The 23533-nt window shown below is 40.9% G+C and overlaps 1 protein-coding gene across 4 annotated transcripts in view; it reads left to right on the forward strand.

Annotated features, from left to right (window-relative positions):
- Positions 1–23533, forward strand: part of tspan9a (tetraspanin 9a) — a 192921-nt gene that overhangs the window by 99414 nt on the left and 69974 nt on the right. For 2 of the 4 annotated variants that reach the window (XM_005930348.2, XM_042224080.1), the window contains exon 3: positions 21513–21592. In XM_005930348.2, coding sequence (XP_005930410.1) covers positions 21530–21592 — 63 coding nt within the window. In that variant the 5' untranslated portion in view covers positions 21513–21529. Of the gene's footprint in view, positions 1–10770; positions 21593–23533 lie in introns of those variants that run through there. The other 2 variants (XM_042224079.1, XM_005930347.2) reach the window with 2 other exon arrangements.

Below are 23533 nucleotides of genomic sequence, written 5' to 3' on the forward strand. Positions count from 1 at the left end.
GGAGAGAGATCATATTTCAACATCAAAATGTAAAAAGTGGTACCAAACCCTGATCTCTTCTTTAAAGTCAGGTGCATTTGTGCTGCTACCACAGCACCAAGGCTCTGTTTAACTGGAAATACTCATCGACGTTGATTAAGACTACAGTGCTGTTGTTAATGTCAGTTTAAAATGAGAGATTGTTGACAATAGGAAACTAAGTATTATTATGGTAATTTTATAGCTGAGCGTTTTGCTCCCCAGTATATTATGGACTTATCGGCACGCGGGTTAAGTATGAAGCATTATGTTTGCTACCACGTGCCGCTCGAGCTGATTACATTTCGTTTAGCCTCACAGTGTGGCTAAAGATTGAAAGTATTTTGAACCTTTGCACACATTATCTTCAGCTATATGACTGCATATTCCCTTCTGCAGTAACCTTGAGTAACAAAATGCTTGGGTATAATGAATTGCAGTATGAAATTTGAGCTGAAATTATGAATATTAATGTGGATGCAGCACAGAGCCACAAAAAGTAGAGTGAAATTGTTGAACTAGAAAGATTGCTATCTGCTTGTAGCAAAGTGTATTTTAGATAAAGGGCAGCGAGACCTTTAACTCCAGTTCTATTTGTTCTGTTGTCTTCTTGTAAATTGGCATGAATGGTAATGCAGGAAATACATTCCTGTTTGTGTGAAAAGTGCAGACATGTAACCCTGTGCTGTTGTTATTATGTCTGAGTTGGCCTATCAGGGAAGACAAATTAAAAAAAAGAAAGGTCCTTCGACGACTCATATGAATGGCTTAAAAACTCATTAAGCACTATTAAGGACTCTTCAGGAATTACACACTGCCGTTCACTTATTATGTGAGGTGCAGCCGTGTTGAAACGGATGATAACTGTGTTGTATTGAAAGTGTGAAAATGGTGGACAGTGTCCTTCCCCCTAACGTTTTCCTCCACTTTAACATTCTGTACAGTGTGCTCTTTGCCTCCACCTGTGATGTGGCAGTAATACCACCGTGGAGACGGGCTGGAGCCTAACCTACACTGAAAAGGAAATAAAACTCCCGATGAACTGAATTAGGGACGTCTGACCCAGCTCATCTAGATTCCTCGTACACAAGCAGACAGGGGAAAAAATACCCCACATACAGGACACAGAGACTGGGAAGCATTCAGTGAATTTACTGGTTTTTACAAAGGTCATGTTGTTATAATGATGTTTTAGGCCTCAGCCACACTCGAGTGAAAATCGGACTGCAACCTCAGTGTTACCAGGAAAACAACGGCCAAGTGTTTGCATTTTGCTTTCTTGGACTGATTGCTGTGACCAACTTTTAGCTTCCAAGGCAGCTGCACAAGTCGCTGGTGGTTAGGGATGGGTATCGTTTAGGTTTGATCCGATACCGGTGCCAAACCGGTACTTTTGAAACGGTGCCGGTGCTTAAACGGTGCTCAAACCGGTGCTTAAAGAATGGAGAACACAAAATTGGTCCAAAAACCTCTATGTTCAGCTGTTTTTTTGTAAAAAGATAACAATGTTAGCCTTTTCTGCAGCTATGGGGCATATATGGTATCACTCTTGGCTGGAAGCAGTGCTTAAACAATGAAAAAACACAAACTTTGTCCAAAAACCTCTCATGTTTAGCTGTTTTCCACTTTTTCTTTGGTCATTTTAGCCTTTTTGGCCAGGGTGAAGGGAGTATCTGCCATCAAACAAGAAGACAGCCGCATGTAGCTATGATGATGTTTGCTAGTTCACCTTACATGCATTAATGTAATAACGTGGTTAGCCTACTCAACGTAAATTACACACGAACAACATTAAGCTACTCACGCAGAGAAGAACGGCTGCTGCTGCATCATCATCCTCATCATTTCTGCTACACTGGCAGGGCTAGGGGCCAGGACTCTCCTCTTCGGGTTTTGGGGGATGTTGCTAACTCCGGGTCCGATAACAGGCACCACACCCGCAGTAGATGGCTCGGTGTGAGGTCTCGCAGCAAGCTATCAAATACGGCGCATTTCTCGGCTTTTAAAAAAAACGCTATGCGTCGCCAGGTGTTTCATCAGGATTCGAGGTGTTACCTCCTTTGACAGTATCACAGTATCAGCTTAAAGCACTTGTTGCTGCTGAGTTTGCATCTTTTGCTGTGAAGTACAGCCAGACTTTTGACCGCTTCGCCTTGGGCATTTTTAATCTGTAGCTCTGCTCTAAAAGAACGTACGTACCTGGCCCCGCCTACTATCCTCGGAAACGTAAAATGATTGGCTAGAATCTAAAGTGTATCACAGCTCAGGAAAAAAAAGCACCGAAATGTGCGCTGCTTTTCGGTCTGGTTACTACCGTTTATGTCAGAACCGGTGCCATCATGGCACCGGATACCGGTACCCATCCCTACTGGTGGTAGGAAACTTGTGTCACCAGGACTCTGACTGATTATAGTCACTCTTAAACATATTGGTGAAGATTTGCAATTACTCTGCCTTGTAAGTGCAAAGAGATCACCAGCATGTTAGTCAGAATCATTCTCCTCTCCATCAAACAATGACACACACAAACCTGAGGTGCTAAGGTTTGTGCCTGGCAATTCACTGTATATTGCAATAAATTTAACACCAAAAAGCATGTCTCATTTTGTGCCCAACATGTGTTTGATCGCTGTTGTGTTATTTAATAGGACTAAGAGGGAGAGATGTTAACAGAGCGAGTGCATAATTGGCACAGCACACTGCAAAAACATGTCACTCTTTGCTCAGTCCTCACTGTGAGCTGAGCCCCTGATCCGCAATAATACGGGTATTTTATTGAAACACGGGAGAACTGAACTGAACTTAACAGAGGGAGGGAGGCAGAGAAGCCCAAAGCAAGAGAAGCGCCGTTTCCAGTGTTCCAGGCTTTTATTTCTACACAGAGATCATTACACGATGAAAACAGCTCTCCATGTCTTTTCTCTGCAGTCTGCACAATAGAGAAACATTCATATTTCTTTCTTTCTTTTACTTCCCTCTCTTATTAATGCATCTTTTAAAATGCAGCTATTAATGGGACTGTGTTAATATGTTAGCTCAGTGTCTGCATGTAACAACATGTTACGGTTAGGTCAGTTAATATAAGCAATATTCCCAGTCTCACACGCTTCTCTTCATGCACTCACATTCAAATTGAGCAACACAAACATGTTAACATAGAATTAACAGTTAATTAGAAGCTAGAATTAAATAGGCTGCAAGTTTTCATTTTGAATGGTTTGAGTTTTTCATTCAGGAGTGTGGTTGTTCCTCGCTATCAGCTGTCACAGCAGCTGCACCAACAGGTATGACACCAACAAACTGTGTGCATAACATTTCTTCAGAGACGCCCCATATAAAGACTTTCTACCTACAGGATGTGAGACAGCAGCCCCGGTGCTTAACTTGTTTCACACAGTGCAGAAAAACCCAGAGCGATGTGCACATTTACACACTCGGCACAGTAACAGTATCTTTGTTAACACATAGACGGTTCTGAATCTGACAGTAATGTTTGTGTTCTTCTGCACACCGTCGATGTCAGCTGTTACGCAGATTTCACTTTTATATGTTGGAATAGTTTGTAATAAAGCAGCTCTCTGGATAAATCCTACACTCCACACAAATACATTATATCATAGACATATTCTTCTTCTACTTCTTCTCATTTATTTGCACTGCAAAACTGTTTTCAGTGCAAAACCTATGGTTACGCTTTATTATTATTTGTTAGCGCCTTCATTTTCAGCTTCAGATTTGCTCTGCTCCTTGTAGAATGCTGGTCATTAATGAGATAAACTAGCTCTGTCTCTTTGTTTATAAATATATAAATTATAAATTTACTCCATTTGTAGTTTGTTGTATAGAGAGCCATGCCTGATGAGTGGATTCTGCACAGTCCACTGGAAACAAGTCCACCAAGGTTCTGGTGGTGCACTACACCTCTGATGTAGATGGAAAGATATTTGTAACAGAGAGCAACTGATTAATATTAGGCAGTATTATTGTATCACTAACAGATTGAATATGAATGCCAACTTGACTGAAAACTGATAGGCACTGTCTTATTTCTTTCTTATCTCTGTTTTATTGCCGTCTTGATTCATCAAAGTCTGTTTGCAGTAATTGACTGCGATCGGTCTCAGACTTGGTCTCTGGCTTTGAAGCAACCGTTTCAAAGCCAAGAAGAATGCAAGTTGATTGCACACAGTCGCAGTAATTTTGCTCACACGGTGCTCTCCAAACACTGTTTTTCCTAGTGTGACTGTCACCTTATCGAGGGAAATTCTAAAATGTTACAGATAAGTAAAAGAAGAGGACGACTTTCAGTTTGTAATTCATGGTGGATTTTGTTGCTTGATCATCACTATCGCACAATCTTGACCGGCAACCCCCTGTGGAGCTGTGAAAGCAATTTTAATGGCTGTGCAGGTGTGCATGGCGATTAGCTTACTGCTATTGTGAAGTAAACCCAGCAGTCTTGTCCCTGAAAGAGCCATGCCCATTTTTTTTTTATTATTTAAATTTGAATCAGCTGAGCTACCGAGGCTGTTTTCTCATTTTGGTGAAGGTCAGTGTGTGAATACGGAATGACAGGAGAGAGAGTGTGAGTGGGGCTGAGAGAGATGACTGCATAAAATATACAGTCCAGTGAAGAGAAGGAGAGATGCTGCGTTAAATGCAGTGTAACTCTGCGGGCAGGCATGCTGTGCCTTAGCTTCATATCTTATATCTTACTCCTTACATGGGGGTATAGTTAAATATCGTCTCTGTTCCTGCTGGTCTCTCTGTGTGTAACAGTAGATCTGTGCTTTTGGAGTGATGGAGTCTCCATATGAGGTCATCTGTCAACCCCATGGAACAGCTGCAGAATATTTGTTTTTACCTGGTGGAGTCTGAACGTGATAGTACAGACCATCTTAGGCAACCTGAGTCTTTTCATGTGTATGTGCAAAACTCTAACACATTTTTGCAAATGTATAAAATGTGATGCAGGAACTTTACGTGAAGTAAGACCACTGTTCGATGTGTGCACATTATGATTTGAACACCGGGAGGTGACGCGGATATTCTAATCCATTGCTATGGGTGAGAGGTCAGAGCAAAGCTATTTTCTGGTCTTAAATCATTTCGAGGGAGACCCTGCGCTTCTGGGAATGATGTAAAAAATTGATGACTGAGTGGCAGAGCATCTCACATTTCCTCCCCAGTAGCCCTCTGCCTCTGAAGTTTTTGGGGCATGTCACGGGTAATCTTGTTGAAATTGATATTCAATCATTTCCTCAGAGGAAATACGCTATGTAAATAAGCAGTGCAAATGAATGTATTTTTATATGTATTAGCATACAATGAATAATGTCAACTCATTAATGTTCTGCATAAATTGCTTTTGCCTCTTTCATTATGTTTTGGGATTTGTGGGGAAACAAAAAATGCTTTCATTTAAATCATCTACAAGTGATTTTGTTCCAGTGTCAAGCCACAAAAAGCATGGGGTGGGAAAATATTAGGTTAATTTATAATCAACAGTCCTCAAAGGGGAATTGAGAACTCCAAGTCACCAGCAAGAATTGTGTAAGTAGGTGAAATAAGAAAAGTAGCCGGAGCCAATTTTAGCTCGGACCTTGGAGAGATTCACCGTCTTCAGGCTTTAATTAAGAATATTTGGCAGCTAAGCAAATGATCTGTTTTTATGTTCATAACAGATGTTTTGGTAGGCTCCAGATACTCAAAGTGTTACGTTACTTACTTAACAGTTGGCACACACTAAAATTAAATTGTTTTCTTAATGGTAATGCATCATGTTGCTGAAGGGATTAAAATCCCATGTTCAGCATGGAGATGTAAGATCCCCATGTAGGACTTCACAGAGAACATGCTCTTCTATTATGCACTCACCGGCCAACTAAGTACCTAATCAGCCAATCACATGGCAGCAAATCAGTGCATTTAGGTAGTTCAAAGCAAGGATCTGAACGGGGAAGAAACGACTTTGACTTTGACTTTGAACGTGACATGGTTGTTGGTTGTTTTCAGAAACTCATGACCTACTGGGATTTTCCCACACAACCATCTCTAGGGTTTACAGAGACTGGTCCAAAAAGTTGTGCAAAATGCCCTGTTGTTGAGGTCAGAGGAGAATAGCTACACTGCTGTGATCTGATAGAAAGGCAACAGTAATTCAAATGAGCACTCATTACAATCAAGAATACACAGCACGTCAAACCTTGAAGTAAATGGGCTGCAGAAGACCACACCAGGTGTCACTCCTATAAACTAAAAACAAGAAACTGAGGCTACAATTCACACGGGTACACCAGAAATGAGCAACAGAAGTCTGGAAAGACAGTGAGTCGCTGCCATCTTTGGATGGTAGGTTCAGAATTTGGCATAAACAACATGGGAGCATGGATCCATCCGGGCTTGTATCAACTGACCGGTGAAGGTAGCAAAATGCTGTGGGATATATTTTCTTAGCTCGCTTGGGGCCTGTTAGTGTGAGTTGAGCATCATTTAAACACCACAATCCTACCTGAGCACTGTTGCTGACCATGTCCATCTCTTTGTGACCACAGTCTTCTAATGGCTGCTTGCAGCAGGATAACACACCATGCCACAAAGGCTCAGATCAATTCAAACTGGTTTCTTGAACATGATATTGAGCTCACTTTAAAGGCCTGCACAGTAGGGATGGGTATCGTTTAGGTTTGATCCGATACCGGTGCCAAACCGGTACTTTTGAAACGGTGCCGGTGCTTAAACGGTGCTCAAACCGGTGCTTAAAGAATGGAGAACACAAAATTGGTCCAAAAACCTCTCATGTTCAGCTGTTTTTTTGTAAAAAGATAACAATGTTAGCCTTTTCTGCAGCTATGGGGCATATATGGTATCACTCTTGGCTGGAAGCAGTGCTTAAACAATGGAAAAAACACAAACTTTGTCCCCAGGCATGTGGCTACAATGTAGCTTGCATGCCAGTGTGATGTGTGTGTGAATGGGTGAATGACTGAATGTAGTGTAAAGCGCTTTGGGTCTATGGACTAGAAAAGCGCTATACAAATGCAGGCCATTTTACCATGCAGGCAAACTTTGTCCAAAAACCTCTCATGTTTACTGTTTCCCTCTTTTTCTTTGGTCATTTTAGCCTTTTTGGCCAGGGTGAAGGGAGTATCTGCCATCAAACAAGAAGACAGCCGCATGTAGCTATGATGATGTTTGCTAGTTCACCTTACATGCATTAATGTAATAACGTGGTTAGCCTACTCAACGTAAATTACACACGAACAACATTAAGCTACTCACGCAGAGAAGAACGGCTGCTGCTGCATCATCATCCTCATCATTTCTGCTACACTGGCAGGGCTAGGGGCCAGGACTCTCCTCTTCGGGTTTTTGGGGGATGTTGCTAACTCCGGGTCCGATAACAGGCACCACACCCGCAGTAGATGGCTCGGTGTGAGGTCTCGCAGCAAGCTATCAAATACGGCGCATTTCTCGGCTTTTAAAAAAAATGCTATGCGTCGCCAGGTGTTTCATCGGATTCGAGGTGTTACCTCCTTTGACAGTATCACAGTATCAGCTTAAAGCACTTGTTGCAGGCTGCTTGCATACAAGACCCGCTTCGTCCTTGGGCATTTTTAATCTGTAGCTCTGCTCTAAAAGAACGTACGTACCTGGACCCGCCTACTATCCTCGGAAACGTAAAATGATTGGCTAGAATCTAAAGTGTATCACAGCTCAGGAAAAAAAAGCACCGAAATGTGCGCTGCTTTTCGGTCTGGTTACTACCGTTTATGTCAGAACCGGTGCCATGGCACCGGATACCGGTACCCATCCCTACTCCACAGTCATTCCAGTAGAGCACCTTTGAGAAGTGGTGGAAATCTCTGTTGTCACTATGGGCCAAAATCTATGAGGAATGCTTCCAGCACTTTGTTTTATCACAAAGAACTGAGGCAGTTCTGAAGGCAATACGAGGTTTATTAAGGCTCTAGTCAAGCGTATATAAATGTGTATACTGTGAAAGCCTAACGAGTGTCCATGTTTGCAAGTTCTTGTGTGTGATTGCTTCTTTGTAGCACTGTGTCAGATACTAATGTGTATGTCTTATGTGTCTTATTTGGTCACATTATTTGTTTTAAACATACTCCCACATAAGCCTGAAGATGGATACTTTGTTGGCAAGTGCATGGTGTTTATAAGATAATCATGTGTTTCACTGTTTACGATGTTGTGAAAGAGACTCCTCGTGGCTTGTTCCACACCATTTATGCAGCTCTGTAGACATCTGCTGTTTTCATTCCCTTCACCATGGAGGTGAAGAGGCCATGTGTGTTCCTCTGTGCTGTTTACATAAAGCATCCATCAGCTCTAGTTTGTTCTCCAAGCCTCTCTGTATCATTTTATGTTATGAGTGTTCACAGAAATCCTGTCTCTCAGATTGCAGTAAAAAATATATATATTTTATAAAAAGTCTGCACATATTGTTTGTTTTTAAACTGCTGTAAATTATTTATGTGGTTATCTGCTCCATTGTCAGCACTTGCTACTTCATATCTAATTCATATCCACAAACACAATGACATGGCAGCTGCTTGTTTAGAGGAGGCCATTAATCCGCGGCAGGGCACTTCCTGTAAAAGTGAAGGGATCCAGGGCATCTTGCCACTGTCTGCTACCTTTAGCTCTCCTCCCCTTTACTCTCCTTTGTTGTCCTTGCTCTCATTGGGTGGCAGTCAAGAAGTGGCTGCTCATGAATGACCACAGCCATATTGACAGTGTCTGCGCCAAGGGACAGACGCCACGTCCCTAGTTTAAACACATAACACACACATGCCCGACACACTCACACATGGAGAGCCAGGGTATGCCATACTGTGGGGAGGTGCAGCCCAGCTGGTCGGATTGGAGCCGAACAGAGCTGGTCCATCTTCTTCTCTCTGCAGGTTTCCACCAGACGTGATTTAACCTTTATTTTTTATTTCTTGCATGCGTTTTATATTTTTCTACCCACACATTTCTCTCCGTCTCTCTTTCTAGTTTGTCACACGTGGGTGTGCACATATCATTTTATGATGGGATTGTGTTAATCACACTATTGTACTGTTCATTGGCGGCTCAAAATCATGAAGTGATCGATATCCCTGAGGTACAAACAACAGTCCTGAAGTCTACAAGACAGAGATGAGATATCTTTATGGTGCACAGGATTGTAAAGCTCCTCAGGCCTTCTGCTGTGTCTTTAATCAGTCGTTGCCTTTGAATCTTCATCGTTGACTTTTAGCACCGAGTAGCATGAACAGCAGGGAGATACTTGCTTCTTATTTTCTATTCCATCGTGTTTTATACTTCCTCATGTCTGAACTCCATCCCTCTCCATCTTCACATCTACACAGCTCAGCAGTGCAGCCGACTCCTCCTTTCTTTGCATTACATCAACAGCCAACTAAAATATTGATGAACCCCATCTGACCCACATCGCTGTGTCAGCAGCTTCTTTAACATTCCTTCGGAGATTCAGTGTGTTCATCTGCCTATTGATGTGCGTGGACGTTGGACACACATGAGCCCCATGTGCTGTGTGGCGCCAGCTGTTTCTCACCCTTGTGTGCATTAAAAATCAGATCAAACCATGATGTTGACCCTACCCCCTGCATAGACGAACCCTTTAATCTCACTGCATGCATACGCAGAGATAGCACACTGATGTCAGCTAAGGGGCTGCTGCCCCTGATAGCAACCAGTCATATCCTCTGCAGCCCTCCTGGTAACTTAGAGAGAACATCTTCAGTAATTTCCCAATGTTTGGGATAAATAAATTATTTATTATTATTACTATTCTACATGGAAAATGCAGTAGGTTTTACACTGATTGCCCTTAATAAACCATTCGTCTCTCCTACTCTTTTATTTTTGTACATCAGGGGACATTTTTCCTTTAAAGTTCTGGATTGTGCCCAATTGCTTGTTTCCCTGAAGTGCAAGAGGGAGAAGAGCTGTGTATGTGTTGCTGTAGTTATGAGTTCACACATAAACATGACTCAGCTACATGGCTTTTAGAGCATAGACAAATATGCCCAACATATAGTCTTTTGCCTTCACAGCCTTAAAGCGGTTTTATGTTGTACCAGAGGCATTTGCAGGTTATGGAAACTTGAGTTCATATGTGTTAATCAAACTGTAACCTGTGACATTAAGAGTTAACTGCATAATTTCTGAAGAAATAATAAGTGTGTTAATGTTGATGCAGCTTTGATTTGGCACATTATCAAGCAGGCATTGTACATTAGATGTTGATTCGTACAGTCTGAATTCAAAGAGCATCATCATCGCAGCGAATGAAAGAGTACATATTGTGAAATTTATCATTTGTAGCTTGTTTGGTGAAAAGCTCAAGGTTAAAGTTTTTTGGGTTTTTTTTCAGTATGATTTTTAATTTTAAAGCAGTGATGAATGTTGTAGCTTTCTTAGCCCCTTTCTGCCTTTCTGACCAATCAAGGCAGACCGGTCCGCCAGCTGATCCAATCTAGTGCCAGTAAATGGCTACACAGTGGCAACCATGATGGATAGTTGTCTAAGCAGAGGGGATTCCAATCAGCCAATCACCTGGTGGATTGCTGGTTTCTATGGAAGAAAACACCCACAGTTTAATGTACAGCAAATATAAAAGGGAGAGGCACTTAGACGTAATCACTTCTCCAAAAGTCCTAACAAAACACAATATTTTGTAGTTTTATTCCTACATTGGGGGGGTGGGGGGGTTATGTGTATTATATAGGAGTTGTTGGATGTTAAAAAAAATCACCCTGCTTTTGGCTTCAGTCAGTATGACTTTCGGTGGGTTATGCTGTAACACTGACACTGGTGTATTGTCAAAATATGCATGTAGAGTGGAAATTGTAGCCGTGCAATGAACCTAAAGCTGTTTGTTTTTCATAATGGAATACTACTTGTACAATATTATAGGTGACAGCACGGACATTGTTTTGCAAAACACACTTGTTATAATCCAAAGAAATGCGCAAAAGTTATTTTAAATTTTCATCCTTGAAAAGATATCAGTCATTACATCCAGAATGTTCCTCGAAGCTTTATGAAAGCATTTTGCTTTCATATTGGAAAAGGTGCTATTGGAAAACTAGCACTGAAGAGAAAGTCAACATACTTCTTGAAGACCCTCCAGTCAAGTTTAATTAACATAGACCCAGTGAATCGATAACCGAGCCCTGAATTTAGTGGTGTGCTCTACAAATTCCCAGTGAACTGGATAAGATATTGCTGACATTTCATCTTTTTCAGACAGTTATGACTCTCTTAAATATTACATAAAGCGTAGGACACTGGTGGATGCTAGCTATTTCACTCCTTTGATCAACATTATCAGAACCCCGTGTCAGTCTTGATTTATCTGCAGTGCTGTTCGGGGATTCATATATCGTCCAGCTACAGGCATCACAGGCGTTTGACCCCTCTGAGATGGCCTTTATTGAACAGGACTTTACTGCACTCTGATACTACGTTGCATTTCAATCATGGTGAGACACTTTCTGATCTAAATGCTAATGTAGTATCCTGTAATCTGAGTATGCTCACTTTACTTGTAAAACCCTGTTTCGTCTCTTGTGTCCTACCTTATCTCCCACTGCTCTGAAAGATGTGTTTGCAGGAATTAAGTTTAGATTGAGGTTTCACTACAGGACTAGCTTCCGGGGTTTTTTGTGTGTATTTAATTTCATGGGGTCTGTGAGTGAGTGAGTCCCGTGTGCACCTCTATGTCTGCTGGTTTAAGAATGTGTCACAAATGCTGCTTTTTCTCTCAAATCCTCACAAGAGCTACAAAAACAGTCTGTAGTACTCAGCAGATGGCTCCTTTCTCACAGTGTGTCTGTCAGTGGTTTTTCCCGTTCGAGTAGATAAGTAAACAGAGATTTTAAGAAATATGTCTAATGGAGCACTGGGTTAAACAAGATCACCTCTCTAAAAGTGTACATGGCTAAATAACATCATTAATTTAACTTTAAGAAACAGTCCTAGATTCCTTAGCTTTAGTGCTATTTTCAGGAAACCTCACATGCTGTTACAGTGGGACCTCAAGGGCAGCATAATACCATAAACTCCTAATTAATACCCTTTCCAGACACCTTTTATTGACTTCCTGGTTGCAAATCACCCAAGAATGACTGAAGAATTATGCTACTGTCTGGCCAGCCTCTTCTCAGAGGGTAATACTCAGAGCATCATAAAAGGGCAGCAAACTATAAATATCAAACCAGATGTCATCTGATTTTAATTTGATTTGGGAGATGAGACAGACATCAGAATTAATAGCTTATTAGCTCATCTCTACATTATTGCATATCCGTGGATCACAAAGTGCCAAGATGTCCTCATCTTGCAGTCAGCTGAAGCAGTTACTGTTTATGTTCCTCAGAGTATTCGGTCATCATAGGCTATGCTGTGTTGTCTGTTTGTGTCCAAAGCAACAAGCGTGGCCTTGAGAGGCTCTACGGGCCACAGAGACATACTATGTGGGGTGTAACTCTTTGTAGTTTTAATCCTCTCTTTATATCCGGGCCTTGATCATAAATTCACACCAGGGTCATGTCCTGTTACATGTGATTTACTGTATGTCTGCAGGTCTGATATGGTTTCAGATTGACTGATCAAAGGTATGTAGCATTAAATCCTTGTGTAATATGATCAAAGTTAAATTAGAGCCATTAATTGTGTTGTGGACTTGTTAGAAGCCATCAGTTACACCCAACCCTTTGTTTTTGAAATTCTCTCTTTTTCTTAGTGGTTCAGGGAATGCCATCTTATTAGAACCACCGTTTTATTTTTGGTTTGCTGTCATGAGTGAAATGACCTTGTGACTGGGGTTGTGATTGTCATAATTCAATTTCAGTTACTGAATCAGAGACATTCAGTGGCAAGATATCAAAAACATCTAAAACGCTTCCTCATGAAAGACGGTATTCTGTTCATTAATTTCCCTAAAATAGTGGGTCTAGATTTTTGGTTTTGAAACTAAAGGAAGATTCGAACAATTACACGGGTCCGTAAATTTGGCTGTAAATCCTAACACTTAATGTAATATAATACTAAGTAACCTGGTAATACCTCAAGAAGCTGAAAGTCTAATTCAAGGAGTTGCTCCAATCACATTCTAATCAATTGTTTTAAAATAAACTGTGTTGATGAGGAGGAAAAAAACTGTATCACAATCGACATACTTATGGGCCTAACTATATGTTAAAATAAAACAGAAATTGTTCTTACAGTGCCCCAAATTTAAATCGTATTTCATCTGCAGACTGGTGAATATAACCAAAGTCTGTATGATTGTACCTTTCCCCTTTAAAGGTCCAGGAGTATGATTCTTGCTTGGGGTGTGAAAGGTCCTGGTTTCAAATCCCGGACAAGCCCCCATTTGTTACATCACCTAAAAAGGTCCAGGGGAACGTAACCAAACTGTCCAAGTGGGAAAAAGGAAACAGGGAGGCAAAATGGTTAAGTTAAAGGGTTTTATTAATTTTTCTATTAAAAACTAAACTAAAAGAGTCGGACAAGCCACTATCACCTTTTAAAGAAAGAAAACAACAAAACTCAAGTGTTCGTCAGTAAAATGAAAAGTGAGTCAAAAAATTGTTCATCACCAAAACGCACTCCTTTCTGCAGAACATGAGCAATCAAGCACCATACACACAGCTCACTAGCTGCAACCCAACAAGACTCTCTGGCAGTAGAGTTTACCTTTCTCTGGCCTTAAGTATTCGTAATTGCTGATGGGAGTCAGCTGTACAAAAAAAGATAGCACCTAAGGCAGGAGAGCTGGCAGGACACACCCACACAAGGTCACTTTCAAAGGAAGTCCTGCTAGAGCCGTAACAATGATAAAAGCCAAAAACAGTTCCGATTACCTTATGGTGAACCTCACACTGTATGTTTCCCTTATCTCAAATGTCCAAGTGTGATTATCTCATTTGTGTTAAAAGCAACCAGGCTCTTTCATTTTTGCTAGATTTCTACAGATGTATTTAATGAATTCATGATGGAGAAAACAATTACGCTTTGATTAATGGGCTTTTTGGTCAAGCGTTCTGTAACATGACAGACAAATGATATTTGCATGTAACCAAAGAACAATCAACAGGGAAAAAATGTTAATTTCACTTCATATAAAATCTTAGGAAAACAAACAAACAGAAGTCCAAAGCGGCGCACACAAAGACACCGTCGTGTGTAATGATGTCAGAAACATTCTGTCAAACAGATTCACATTTCATACGCACTACTCGGCCATTTTCCCCAAGCTTCACAGATGAACTGCATCTAGAACACGCCTTATCAAAAAATGCTTTTTTCAGCTTGTAATACAAATCACTATACTATGCACCAAGTGGGATTGATATCTTATTATTTTAAATTCTTTCCGTCTTCTCCTTCTGTTGTACATCACTGAGCCACTGAGTTTGCCTCCAGTTTTAGCTGATGTTGTTGGAATACAAAATTTAATTTCTTTTTAGATATTTTCACTTTTTTTTTTTTTTTTACTGCATTTGCAATAAAGAGTTCTCTCACAAGGCTTAATATACTAATGGAGATAGATTTTAATTAGCTGCTAGTTTGGTGATAATGGGCTGATAAAAGAGGTCAGTGAAATTAGTAAGTAATAAAATTGCACAACTGGAAGGGATAAGCTAAGGTGATAAATACAAGGAAAATAGGGTCTTCTTTTTTTGGGACTGAATGTCCGAGGGAGATGTTAAGAGAATGAGCAAATAAATGGGTAAATACTTTGTGAGTGCAGTGCCAAAGCCTTGGGCCTTTCCTGTAGCTCGTGAGTCCTCATCACAGATGTTTTGAGCAGATTGCCATTGCCATATTTCTCCTCTTTGCCAGACACATACAAGTTATAAATCAAATTAAGACAACAAAATTACTTTTTTATAGTTTGCACAGTGGTCTGCAATGTTTTAGGTTTCTAGTAACATTTTTACACTGAAAGCTGCGGAGAAGACGTCTGCATACCTTTATTCAGCAGTGTGCGTTTCTCTCTAGTATCAGATTTAATACATAATGTGAAATGTCTCTCTGAATACATGTAGCTAATAATGTGACTCGCAGAGATTTGAAGTACTTAGATGATTATCTGAATTTCTATTTGCAGAGACTGATTGCTGGCTGCAGGTCTGAATCCGATTCTTTCCTTTGACTTTCATAAATACGTGCAGCTTCAAACCATATGGAGTAAAATCGAGAGCTACTGTAGATGAGCACTTATGCACATGATAATGCTTTCTTCGGTTTTTCTACACATTATATGGGTTTGCTGTTACGTACAGATTGCAGGTTTACATGATGGGCTTGTAATAAAGCAGCACTTCTCTGGATAATTCTGACAGCTGAAGTAGAAAACGGGATTTATTGAGAGAATGACTGCTCCATCCTTCAAGACCTCACATGGTCTTTATCAGTTCCTATAGTAGGGTTCACCCTTACATCAGAACATATAGATTCTCCTTCATTTGCCTCACATTGATCTGAATTGCTATGCTGTTTCCAGAAACAAAACCTGTCATCAGATGTGTTATTTTGGTTAGTAGATTGATTTCTCACCAGGTCTGGTCATATTTGCTCTGCTAATTTATGCTGCTTTTGGTAGATTGTATTTACCTTTGTTTAAAAGATCTTGCTGCATCTGTATCTCTAAATTAGTGGATTGTTAGCTGATCACCCCAGCCATTCATGTCATTTTTTCCATTGCAGCTTCATGTTAACTTATACTACTTAGTAAATCTGTCCCAAAGTGTTAGGCCAAAATAGTTCATCAGAATAGTTTCACAGGGTTTCGGCATTCTGCACTGCTGCCTGCTGGATGAATTGACTGCCATTTGCACAATAAATCTCCCTCATTTGGTAATGATGGAGAGTGCTGTCTAGAACACAAGAGTTAAGCTGTGGGATCAAATGACGGTGAAGGTGCCGTCATACGTTTCATATACTCGTGAAAACATTAACGGTTTCCTCTTTTTCTGAGGATTGTCGTTATCCTCAATGAGACTATTCACATACGCGTAGGCAGTTTTCCTTATATGATAAAGATGATCACTTACAACAAGTTTCTGCTGATGTCCAGTCACCCTGTCCACTCAGGGGAACCAATGTGTACCTTCAAAATGTCCCTGATTCCCCTCATTATAGGGCTCAAACTTCAGGTTGCAGGTTATAGATAGATCATTACCCAGCAGATCCAGTCTGCTACATGTTAGACTCATGATAGTAGCAAAATGTTGGTATGTATTACTCACTGATTTTCAGTAGTTATTTGTTTATGAAAGTGCAACACATAAGGGAATATCCCTTTTAATATTCTGCTTTTACTAGGACATCACTGGGAGGCAAATGTCTATATTTTAGAGAATACAGAATGAATAAAACCACAGTTAAGCTGGCATAAACAACAAAGATCATGAAGATATGCATACATTATCTCTGATATTACACTAATATACAAACATTTGAGAATAATGCCATAAATTCACTGCTGAGTAGCTTCAACAACAACATTTTAAGATGGAGTCAGTGGCTGCAATTTAAGTGTTTGCAATTTGCATTGTGCAGGTCTTTGTTTAAGGGCTTTTTTCCAATAAGTGTACCACCTACTATTTCTATGTTAAAAGATGTTTTTGGGAAAATGCACCTATTATCTACTAAATGTCAAACTTGATAGCAGTACCCAGGAAAATACTCAATACCATTTTCAAAACCACGGTGAAAAAATGTAAATTTAAAAAAAAACAACCAAAAAAATTAAAATACTACAAACAATAACATCAATGACGAACTTATTTTTAAGCTGACTAATGCAGCGCAGAAAAATAGACTAACATAACCATGTCTGTGAAGGTTCTCAGTCATAGTCTAAGGAGCCTGGAAAGAAAAGCGTCTGGACTTCTTTAAGTTTCCTTGAAGACGTTTCACCTCTAATCTGAGAAGCTTCTTTAGTTCTAAGAGCAACTGAGTCCCAGATTTTAAGCCCTATGGGGCTTAAACAGGGTCCCCAATCGGGTCATGGATTCCCTATTGATCCTCTGCCTAATCACAGGAGACAAGATGTGAAAATGGGCTGGGGTCACAATCGGCCAAGGTTTCACTCTGGGACTTTAAGAGAAACAAGAGAAGCACTTTTTAGACACAAATAACTGTCTCATCCTGTTAAATTAGCCCTAGCTTTTAAATTATAGATTGACAGGGACAATGACGTTTCTTGTCTAGCTCCAGCGTTAACGTTATCATTTTATTATTATCCGTAGCCGATAGCTGCCTTAATGATGACTTAAGAGATGTCTGATGTTAATGTGTGAGCCAGCCAGATTAATTTGTATGAAAACAGGAGCTTTATCGCTTCTCAAAATTCCTCTTAGAGTGTTCTTCACCGTTGTGAACATCAACTACTTTAGCTGCTAGTGAGTGTGGAGGGGCTGGAGGAGGCAAAGATGGTGCTGTTAGTATTGAAACTGCTGAAAATGAGCATCTAATTTGATGAAAGAATTTTTGGTATTCATTAGTATTTCTTTTACTAATATTTTAAGGACTTCAGTATTCGAGATATTGGTTTACACAATCGTGATGCCAACAATGAGTCATTATTTGTTCATAGCATTTGTGTCTCATTTTGTTTTGTAAAGCATTGCCTGCTGAGCTCTCAGAGAGTTCTATAATTGTTCCCTGTGATCTCTAATCTCTTCAGTCCTGCCTTTGAAACATACATACATATGTTTAAGGAGCTGCCAGATTTACTGAGCGCTACAGAGAATGTTTGAATGCAGTCTCATCCCACTCAGCGTCTCTATCTAAACGCAGCCTCTCTGCTCTGGTCTACTCGGCTGCTGCTCTGCATATTTTTCATCTTCTCTTCAAGCTTCAGCTCCTTTGTGTCATCCCACAGATGTCCATTTCTCTGGAGTCTCGAGCTTTGTCTCTTGCTCTACCCCTTAACAAAATACAGCAGCTGCATGGGCAAAAATTCTTCGGCTGAATCTGTGTAGGCCTGGGTATGTCCTACTACTTGGCTACTTGGAAGTGTCAGCAAGATATACAGTTAGAACCCTGATAGATTTGTGATATGTGATAGATAAGTTTTACTCTTTGCATTTTCTGTTCATAACAAACACATTTCATAAGCTTTACTTTAAGTCTTTCGCGTGCTTACTTGCTTTCTCGTGAAGTCAAATGAGGAAACTGAGGATGAAAAGAAGTCTTAGTTTCCATTGTTTTAGGTGTAGCCTTACAATCAATGTCGAGACATGAAACTCTGTCTTCATTTAAAAAAAGCCCTGTGATCACATTTCCAAAAAGTATCAAACATTTTCCTTACACACGGGGTAATTATTATTTCTTTTAGGTAGAGTCATATTTGACACGGGACCACTAACCATGTGACCTTAACTTGTCCATCTTTTTGCATGTGTGACAATTGTGGTGAAAATGTAAGGTCAATTAAATAAGGCTCCAGGCTTTAAGACTGTGTCTATTTGGCAACCACTCGCGTGAGGGGAAACATGAGAACAGTATAGAGTGGTTAGTTGATGTGGGTGCTGGGAAAAACTGCTAAAACCTAACTCACCTTAGAGGAGACGTTTGCCTTCAAAGTAAAAAGTGCAGCTATGGTGGGTGCAGCACTGAGGCTCAACTTTTACTTTTAAGGAAACCTTCTCCATTTAACAGCTTATTAGGGAATATTTGCAGACAAACGTAAAAAGCTACAGGCAATTATGGCAACCTGTTAGCAGCCAAAGTGACCACTCTGAGGTTGTTTGCTGCAGGAACCAGCAGGAACCCGCAGCGCTGAGAAACCACTTCCACGAATAAACATTTTTCAGGTCCAATAGTTGTGACGGGTCCAATATAAGTCTTGAGCAATGTGCACAGGCTGTTATGGAGAAACTTCATTCCTTATTACCCCAGTGCTGCTACATTGGTAATGATAGGATTAGGATTAGTAATAAAACTATAAGTGGCCGTTTACTTTCGATCTCTTTCCAATGTGATCCCGTTGTTACCAAAATTTAAGTGTTTTTTTTCCAGAATTTTCAACCATCATAATTATAATTGCTGTCGAAGCCATGAAGCCATAATTTGCATGAATTCTCTGTATTTATAAACGTGCTTCCTCAAGGCAGATAATTCTCCACCAGCAGTGAAACAGCTGAAGGCGAGGGTAATCTTGTCTTTGTTAACTGGGTATTTCTAGATTGAACTTTTAGACCACTGAGTTAAAACTCTCCCTCCATACATCTGCAGGGTGACCCATTATCACTATTCTGCCGAGAGGCAACAATTACCAAACAATGTGCCCTCTGCTGCACGTTCATTTTGGAGAGAGAAAAAAAGTTGATTCTTACAGCTGATAAGAAAAATTAAACGGTTACATTAGCTGTTATGTTCAGAAGAGGACAAACGTTCTCACATTCATATGAACAGACAGATAATTATCTTGTGCATATTTTTATTATCTTGTATTATTATAATTGTCACTTACCCTCCATTTACTGCAGAGAATCCTGAACTTTTAGCTGTGTGGAACGCTTTCTAATCGAAGCTTTATAATGTCTTGTTAGCTTAGTGTGTGAGTCAGCAGGGCTCTTGTGCGTTTCACCCTGGCTTTGCATTGGAAAGTGTTCACCATCTTAAAGCCTCTTTCCATGCTTGAGATGGTGCCATAATTCCAGAGCCTGGATGTTGCCAGATAATTGGCGTCCCCTTACATGGATGTGAGGAGTGCAGTGACGAATAACAGAGTAAGAGTATGATCAAACTGGACCCCAGTACCGTCGCCACCGCCCATGTGATATGCAATAATCACTCCAGTGGGGACTGGCTGCTATTTCAAGCTAGTTTTTCAGAAAGAAAAAAATATGTGAATAACCCACAGTCAGATTTAACTACAGTTTATTTATGGCAATGAATAAAGTTACAGATTAAAGCAGAATGAGAAGCTTCTCTGGCATGTGTGAAATCACAGGTGTCAGTGTCATTAGCATACTGACGCTCAAAGCTTTTCATATGCAAAAGAGACTGCCAGAAATTTCCACCTCACATCCCTTAACCCTGCTACTCCACAACTCCTTACTCATCTGCAATTATCTTCATGTTTGATTTTTGTGTGTGTGTGTGTGTGTGTGTGTGTTTATTTTGTTGTTGTTTTCTATGGCCTCTCAATTCCCCTGATGGATATGAAACTGCTGAACATGTTTAGTCAAAGCAGCCACAGTGATGGGCTTAATAAAGACGCGGGGAGTGGAGAGGAGGAGCTGCGGTCTGGCTGCAGCTGCTGCATTGGTTGCCTGCTCAGCAGTGGGAAGGGACTGAATGAGCAGAGAGAGAGAGAGAGAGCAGGAGGAAGCAAGAGGGAGGGAGAGAGAATTGGGGGAGGAGGTGAGTGCTCTTGTTGGGAGATAGGGAATGCCCGTTAGTTGCGTCTGCCGATAATAGCACATCAGCCAGTGCACTCCTATTGGGAGAGCAGAGCACAGGCAGAGCAGAGGGACCGAGCTGCTGAGCAAAGAATGGTACACTAGAGTAGACAGGCACACTCGGAAAGAGAGCGATACTGGCACAATCAGAAAGAAACAGAGAGTGAGAGACCCAGGGAAGAGAGCGCATCAGCACACATAGACAAGAGGACTGAACAGGCGCGGGGCAGTGGAAAGAGGAGAGGAGGGACAGGGGGAATCAAAGTTACCAGGTCAGCAAGAGAACGTGGAAGTGGAGCAGCTGAGACTCTCGGGGGTTTCACTCCCACCGCAGCAGCCGGGCGCAGCATTAAGACGCGCAGGAGGAGAGTGATATTACAGGACAGGATAGAACAAGTGCTTTAACTTCTTCACAGAAAGACAGTCCTGTCATAAGGCGAGGGTAATGCTCCTCACAGGAACCTTCTGCACTTCTACTTTAGGATTATCACAGCAAGAGAGCTTCACCAAGCAGAGGACACTTAAACCTGCCAGAGGTGCCTGAGCAGTTCAGTTCTACACAGGAGACCTTTTCATCCATCCGTGGGCTTTCAGGTGGATGTAGTGTTGCTGTGTGGATTTTATCCTTTATTGCTTCAGAAGGTGAAGCAGTGAAGATTTGGAGGGCAAGTTGTTCTGTCCTATCATCTCTGAGACTATGGTAGACTGTGTGTCAGAGAGCCCCTCATCAGCAGCTGCAGCCCTAGAGTATGGAGAAGTCCAGCAGTGAGGAGTCAGCCATTCACCGTAGCCCTTCTGTAGACAGCCGCGAATCCGATTTTGCTCAAGCCTCCACGTCTGGCCGCCCTTTCGGTGGCCGCGGCTTCACTGCCGGCGCTTTCTACGGCTCCACGGGGCCACGCAAAAACACGCAGCAGGGGCAGACTGGAGCTGCAGCTGACGCCAGCGCGGGAGACAAGACTAACAACAAGTACAGCTCACCCAAGGGCAGCAAATACATAGTCTTTTACCTGGATCTATCCTTTGTGTTCCTTTTAGAATTTAAGAAGTGCAACATGGCAAGAGGCTGCCTCTGCTGCTTGAAGTATATGATGTTCATCTTCAATCTCATCTTCTGGGTAAGTGACTTTATATTTTCTTCTCCTCTTACTTGATGCAATTGATACAAATTCTGAGCATCTTAAAAGATGATGCTGCCAAAGTAATTCTGGCTCGAGTGATTCACTACTCGTCGTTAGCCATATCATATGCGTGTGATAAGTTATTCAAAATGTTCATCAGGAGACATTACTTTCTGACAAAATGATGGCTGTCAGGGCAGTCATGCGTCTCTAATTACATCAGGGTGTTTATGCGTGTTACTCTGTGCATGTTGCTATTCCTGGATGTCATGACAGTGTCCGTGGCATTGCACCAGGTCTCCTTTTGTGTTTTTCTTTTTTATTCCTTTCGGTTCGGGTGGGGGTTGGTGGAAAAAGGTCCTGGGGGTCAGTAAAGTCAGTCTTTCACATGGTCGCATGATTTACAGTGAACATGAAGCTGCAATGCTGCTTTTGGTATGCAAGGGAAAGACTATATCCTCCTGCTTGGCATTTACACAGATGAGCTGCACAATAATGGCAAAGGGATTTTAGCTGAGTTGGTCAGCGATAGTCTAAATTGATCTGATGGATCGTCATTCCTCTTGACTCACGGTATGATAAATTGTCAACAGAATTTATTCAGTTTAATATAATAAATTCTATCGCAGTAACCTAGCCAGCATGTGGTGGTCTCCACAGTGTAACCAAGCATGGGCATTTATGGTAAAAGTGGGCATCCCTTGAATGTTTACAGACTGGATTATCGGGCTTATGGGTTATGAGGCCAAGCCTTTTGTGTGAATGCATTGAAGCATGAAGCGTAAAAACATCTCAACACTGGGGAATCAACTCAGGCCCACCATGTCATGTGGGTTGATAGCCCAGCTAACTGGGACAACAGAGTGGGCATTAACTAGAGGCCAGCTGCGTTAACACGTATACACAAACATGCACCACACAAGCTGAAATCTACATCACTGTCAAATTTATATGTAGAAAAATGGACAGCTCAGACCTTTCTTCATCTTGAAGGCTGCACCTTCATCTTAGTCTGAGATCATGTGCAGGGTGTGATAGTGATTGGCAGAGGTATATATACCCAACTAATGATGCTAATATTTGTTTTAGGGGATGATAGGGTCAAAAAAAGCTTATTTGATGATGGAGTCATTATTGCAGACGCTGCCTTAGCCTTATGTGAGCACCCATTCTCAACTCGGTCAGTATGTGTATTGACTTCACCACTGTTAGAGTTAAGGATGGCATTTTAGAGCAGTTTCCCAAATTGATTTTTGGGTGCATGAGTGATCGATCAGCTGTTTTTCATTACAGCATAATGCATGTCTTTCCATACTAAAAGCTTTATTGAAACAGATGGAGGCAGCTCATTTAATAGCGAATACTGTGTTTAATTAATTTCAAAAAATTAAACAAGCAAATTGTTGAAATTATAAATTGGCTAGGGAAACAAAATGCCATTTGAATTGCTGCTCTTACTCTTTTACATCGTGTTAATTAATAGCCAAACAAAGTTTATTATTTATTTATGATTAAATGTTACAATTTGGCACAAATTACAGGCTATTCAGGGCACTCGTTGGATGAAACTAAAGTCTGACCTCTTCTTATATTACCAAAGAGGCTATACATAACTCATCCCTTAAAAGCGACTTTCCTGATCAACATATGTGTTTATATGCAGATTTGTATAAACCAATATCAGACATAAGAAGTCACATTTATAATAATAGTTTTTGTGAATTTGCAGTATTTTTCTTGGACCTTTTACTTGGATATTATATTTCAAAGCTGTATTTGACTTCACATTGACACAATGGCTATGTCAGCTGTATGTCAGTTCCAGCCTGCTCATCTCAAATGATAGATCAAAAGCTGCCTGAGTACATGAGTAAAGGTCAGCTTAGCTGAGGCCATATCCACTAGGTCCTTATGCTCATCACAGGGGAAATGTATGAA

This window comes from Haplochromis burtoni, unplaced genomic scaffold, assembly GCF_018398535.1.
Source record: "Haplochromis burtoni strain Fernald_Lab_line unplaced genomic scaffold, NCSU_Asbu1 Contig_127, whole genome shotgun sequence".
Taxonomy (NCBI): Eukaryota; Metazoa; Chordata; class Actinopteri; order Cichliformes; family Cichlidae; genus Haplochromis; species Haplochromis burtoni.